General features: G+C 48.1%; 1 protein-coding gene across 1 annotated transcript in view; it reads left to right on the top strand.

The window, feature by feature from the left end:
- The first annotated feature begins 400 nt into the window (after positions 1–400).
- Positions 401–6,000, top strand: part of LOC142576643 (uncharacterized) — a 52,641-nt gene continuing 47,041 nt past the window's right edge. Inside the window, exons 1-2 of the mRNA XM_075686867.1 lie at positions 401–752; positions 2,313–2,497. Coding sequence (XP_075542982.1) covers positions 454–752; positions 2,313–2,497 — 484 coding nt within the window. The 5' untranslated portion in view covers positions 401–453. The remainder of the gene's footprint in view (positions 753–2,312; positions 2,498–6,000) is intronic.

Raw genomic sequence — 6,000 nt, 5'->3', positions numbered from 1 at the left:
TAAAACGCTTTAAAAATGCTGCAGACGGGAATTGCTTTCTTGAACTGGCGGTTCCTTTGTTTTCCAGTATGCTTATGAGGGTTACGGAGAACCACGAATGTTTTTGGCTGGAAATGCGGAGGAGGTTCGGATGTTTGCTGCAAGGCTGCGTAGGAAAAAAAAAAAAGGCGCGCGAGAAGAAAGAACTAGTAAACGATGCGGGCAGGTACCGGTCGATGTTCAAATAAATCCGTGCAGCTGGGCCACGTGACTTGCCTCTCTTCGCAGTCGGCCGCTGTTTTTCCAATCGTCGTCAGGAGTCGTCGTCATCACCTGCGTCATGATCTCCGCGCTACGTTAACGGAGGGGGGGGGGGCTCGGGGGGGGGGGGAGCCGCGTTCGCACCGGCGCTCCCTTTCCCCCCGCGCACCCTCTCCCCGCCGCGTTGCTCGCGTGCGCTCGTCGCTGTGGGCGATGTCGGCGTTCCTTCTGGCACATTGCGTCCACCGTGCGGCCGATATGAACGGCGGTCCGACGACGCCGGCGCGCTACGCCGCGTCCGGCGCACCGGTGGCGGCCGCTCTGCCCGCGGCCTGCGCCCTGCGTTCCCCGACCGGCCGGCAGCCCAAGTGCGCCCGCTGCCGGAACCACGGCCGCCGCCGATTGGTGCGCGGTCACAAGCGCCACTGTCCCTTTCGGGAGTGCACCTGCGAGAAGTGCGAGCTCATTGCCGAACGCCAGCGGGTCATGGCCAAGCAAGTGGCCCTGAGGAGGTGATCGCGCAGCCTCTACTCGCGCTTCTTGTTCTCTCTCGCCCGCGGACCGTGCCTATAGGCGCACGTGCCTGCAGCTGCCCTGTTTAATGGGCTGAACGGAGCACGTGTAGTGCGCGACGGAAGGAAGGAGGCCGCAGATCTTCAACTTTGCGTACAATATTGCGCCACTACGGGAGGTTGTTGCAGCAGCTGCTGCGTAAGTCGGGGCTGTGCTTTTGTGGCGACGAAATTATAGCCCGTGCCATAGCGTAAATACCGCGTACTTGCTGTGCTTGAGCGTCATTGTATTTAGAGGATCGAGGAGGCGGCGGTAAAGTTGCTTAGCTTTGACGTTCTTCGTAAGGAAACCGATATCCGATATTTGTCTATGCGGAAAGCGTGACAAAACCAACAAGGCCGAAAGCAGTCTTTGCCCGGTATGCACTCTCTACAGTGGTCCTTATATTTTCGCTGTTATAATGTTCGCATTTGCTTTGTAATTTCTTGCGTTAATTATTTCTCACGAACAATCCGGAATTATCTAAAAAAATCAGCCACGTATAATGATCGTGAAGGAACGCTTGCCCATTGTTGCAGCGGCTTCTGAATCGCAACACATTCGGGCCAGTTGGCGCATCGCTATTATAAGAGGGGTATTATATGAAATATTCACGTGGTATTACAAAGAAGGCTTCAGGAGAATGCTCCAATTCCCTTAGAATGTCTTTCGGTCGGCACGACATCATGGTCATTTCGTTTTTCCGCACGCCCCGTCTATTGATAGTTACACGGGCAGAGTTGAATTCTTGCAAACATAGCAGTTCGCTCTAACAAGTTGCAAGAAAACTGGGTTGTCCTCCATAGCTGTCTGTTCTAGCCGCCGTGTGTTGTGGCCACCGTTACTGCGACCTCGCACTAGCCGTTGTTTATATTTATTTTATCTTCTTTCTTTCATTTACACAGCATTTGCGGGACCTTTGTGCTTGAGCGTAAATGCAAATAACACATATGTTCTCCCGCACCATATTTCTTTTACGTGACGGCCAGGCCTATGCCGGTCACGGTATATGAACTGAAAATTTGTACGTTTTCACAAAAAGCACCTACACATATTGGCTAAAATTCCTGAATCAGCGAGTCACGTTGCACGCAGGTGGCCTTCAATTTCGCGCGATTGAATACTCTCAGGCTCAGAGATCGGTCGCATGAAAAAGAACGCCACATTACAAAGTTTGCTCGAAAACTTGCGAGGATGTAACCCTTAGGAGTACTTAAGTAATAGCGCTGAGCTAGTTGGAACTTAGACATTTAGGACGTTTCCAGCCACATAGCGAAAAAAAAAAAAAAAGAGATACACGCCATTAGAAGGAGACAGAAATGATGGAAAAGATTGTTCTGTCGTCGTTTCTGTGTCCATTCTAGTCGTCTGACTGTCCCGTAGCCCCTTTTGCCTCATCCTACAGTGTTTTCTCCTCCTCCGCCTGAGCGCATTGGAAGTATCTCAGAAGTGCAACCCCTGGTATATGCGCGCGCGTCCGCCCGTCTGTATATCAACGGTGCGTGTGCTTGTGCCAACAGGGCGCAAGCAGCCGCCGAATCCACGGGCCACCAGCTGATGACTGATGACGAGAACGACGCCGATCCTGCCAGCCCTGTGCTCGGCTTGCACGTTGCTCCTCCGTCGCAGTGGAATTCGGGCGACGCCGTGGCGCCTGACCCGACGTCCGCGCTCGCACAGGGAACGTCGGCCTTTGCTGCCGCAGGTGAGGGATTTGTTTGTTCGTTTCAATACCACGAATTATAGAAAATGAAAAGATAATTCTGAGGTTTTGCTTGCCAAACTCACGGTCAAATTATGAGGCACGCCGTAGTAAGGGGCTCCGAATTAATTTTGACCCCCCTGAGGTGCCTTACCGTGCACGCAAATCTAAGTGAACGAACGTGTTTGCACTTCGTTTCCTATCGAAATGCACCTGCTGCAGCCGGGATCGAACAAGTGCTGTCGACTTCGAGCTCAGAATCGCAACGCCATAGCCGCTAAGCTACCACTGTGGGTATTATGAATTATCACTGTCATTATACCACCTGCTATAGAAAAAAAAATTTAGCGCTATAAATGAAAGTGCATGTGGCAATTGAATAGTCTATTAATGACCTACCTTCTAACATTTCCTCTTGCATGGGACTACTGGCTGACGACTGCATCGTATACCGCACTATTGAAAGTCATGATGACAATTTCATCCTCTAAAAGGACCTTAACCTCGTTTATGCCTAGTGTGATAAGTGGCTTATGGCGTTGAACTTGAATAAGTACAAAGCAATTTCCTTTACTCGTAAACAGTCACTTTCTAACTTCACGTATTCTATAAACAACGTTTCACTGCCCCATGCGCTGTCATATAAGTACTTCGGCTTGCATCTTACATCTCACCTTTCATGAAAATTGCTTATCACCAACATATGTGCTAAAGCGTCACAAACGCTGGGTAACTTACGTCGAAATTTGCGTCATTGCTCTGCTCATACGCGCAAATTGGCATATTTAACCTTCGTCCGCCCACAGCTTGAATTTGCTTCGTCCATGTGGTCGCCTCATCAAGAGTACTTAATTTCAATGCTGGAAGCCGTACAAAATAGAGCCGCTCGATTAATTTCATGTACCTATAACCGCCATTCCGGTATAACAAATAAATAAATAGGTGTTCCACTCCAGACGTTAAGTATCCGTCGTTCTGTTGCTCTTTTATGCTTAATACGCAGATATATTCACAGCGTAACGCCATCCCCACTGCCACTTGAAAAACCATTACGCACATCCAGGCGCCTTCATAATCACCACAGCATCAAACCCATATTTAGTAAAACTAAAGCTTTCAATTCTTCGGCTTTGCCACAAGCCATCGCACTTTGGAACGATCTTTCAGATGACATTGTTTCAAACACTAACCGCGAACATTTGCGTGAGCGCTTATATGCACATTTTACGAACTGAGACTGTATAATGATGCATTCTTTTGGTTCTGCTTACTGTTACTTTTCTTTGTTCTTGTTCATGCTCATCATGTATTTTATTGTATAATCCCCCATCACTCAATGCTCCGACTGGAGCCTGTGATGTACCTTTAAATAAATAAATAAGAACAAGGGTGGCGATGTGGGCCTGTTGGCACATTTTGACTGAAGGTGGTTGATCGCTGGGAAACACAAGAACAAAGAAGGCACATTGGACGCTCAGGTGCTTCTCTTGTTTTCGGGTGTCCCTGCGCTCAACCCCATTTATGAAATAGCGTTTTTTTTTTTGCCTTCTCAGGTAGACTTTTCCAAGAGGCGGAAATTTCGAATGTCACTTCTCAGGTTCACTAAACAACTTATTTAATTCTTAATTATAGGGCACAGTTGCCATCTTGTGAATTCATGTCTACTTCGCAAAATGTCTAAGACACACGTACGCTGGTTTCGAGTTATCCATCCTCAATATTTCCTTAAAAAATGTCTTGGCATTTTCGATAAGATTGTCCTACATTGTTAGACAGATGCTTTTGAGAAACTGCTAACTGAAATGCCAGTGAATTTTGCAGCAACTTTTAAGGCCGGGTATATCTGGAAAGCATTCGCTAAACGCGCACATGCGGGGAATCAGACATGGGCCGAATCCTTTTCGCGCATCTTAAGTGGTCACACAGGCGGCTCCGCACGCGCTAACAACGGCATCAGGTAGCCGTGAACAATGGATGACGACATTAGCATAGAATCGGAACGAATAGCTACATTATACCGGCCATCACTTTATTACGGCGGGGCTTCAATTTTGCGATCACAGCCAGTACACTGAAGTCTTTGAATACAGCGATAGTTATTGGATCTCTCAACTTAGCTGCCTGGGCATAAAGCTTTATCGTTCAAGTGATTTCCGCTTCCTCTCTTCAGATAAGTCACCTGACGAGGACGAATGGCACTATGTGTCTTATGCGACTGCTGTTGCAACCAGGGTGTCGAACCGGAAAAAAAAAATACCGGTTCGGTTCAGGTTCGCGGGTGCAGCGCACCTCGATTTCGTTACAATTCAGTTCCGCTTTGGAGAAATACACATTTATAACGGGTCGCGAGCCGGTTCAGCAGAGTGAACTTTATCCTGGCCTATATGGCGAAATGCTGCAGAGTGTTATCGACTTGGCCGCATGGTGCATGCGTGGGCTATGTTGCCAGGATACCGAAGAAGGGGGCTTCCTGGCCCGTGGGAAAAATTTTTTTTTTATTTTTCGCAAATATCAACGGAGTGTAATCTTGCAAAGCTGCAGCAGGCACGCAGAAAAAGACAGTCGTCTTAGTGTCATCGCAAGGGTGTGCCGAGCGCGATATCAACGCGTGCTGCATCGTTCTCGCGATTCCTTTTATTGTCATCATTACTGAGTGCGGGGAAAACATAGGAAATATGTAACTGTGTTCGATTAGCGAAATCGAATACTATACTATTTGCGAGCGAGAAAAAAAAACCTACCGCTCAATATCGAATAGAATATTGAATATTTCCAATTTCTAGAAAAAGTGAGACGAAAAATTTTGTAGATCCTGTTAGGCTCCAAAGGCCAGTCTGCATCATTTGATACATGTACACAGTGATGCGGTACGACCACATCTCTTGCACGATGACATTAAAAGAAAAAGCGGGAGGGGGGGGGGGTTAGAAGAATCCCAAGTGCATGCAATGGAGTGCACAGACGCTAACTGAAAGGGAACAAAGGGCAACATTACAGCGCCGTGCATTGTTTTGAAGGAATGCACACATGAGATTGGTCAAATAACGTATTTATTTGTCTAAAGTGAAACAACGAATTCATAGGCTACCTGAGACGATACCTGCTTATGAAACGGCTCGCAACTATTGTGCATATTTAAACTCCTCCGTGTGTGTTCCATATACACAAGGACGGGCGCCACACTCCCCAGGCTACACAACACCGTGGCACAGCTTACTCATCTGATACGACGGGTGGCCAATCGCCGCAATGGCCTCAAAGAGCACGACACTTTGCAAATGGTACAAGCCCTCCTTTACAACCGCATTACATACGGAACTCCTTACCTCAACCTGAAGCCAGCCGAGAAACAAAAGCTAAACCTTCTAATAAGAAAGGCCACGAAGCTCGCCCTAGGACTACTGACAACCGCCTCCACTGACCGATTGCTTCGCATGGGAGTTCACAACTCCTGGGAAGAACACGCGGAAGCGCACCTCATCAACCAGATCGAGAGACTCAAGCTC

Source organism: Dermacentor variabilis, chromosome 1, assembly GCF_050947875.1.
Source record: "Dermacentor variabilis isolate Ectoservices chromosome 1, ASM5094787v1, whole genome shotgun sequence".
NCBI lineage: Eukaryota > Metazoa > Arthropoda > Arachnida > Ixodida > Ixodidae > Dermacentor > Dermacentor variabilis.
The sequence above is the reverse complement of the archived record's forward strand: the minus strand, read 5'-3'. Positions and strand labels throughout refer to the sequence as shown.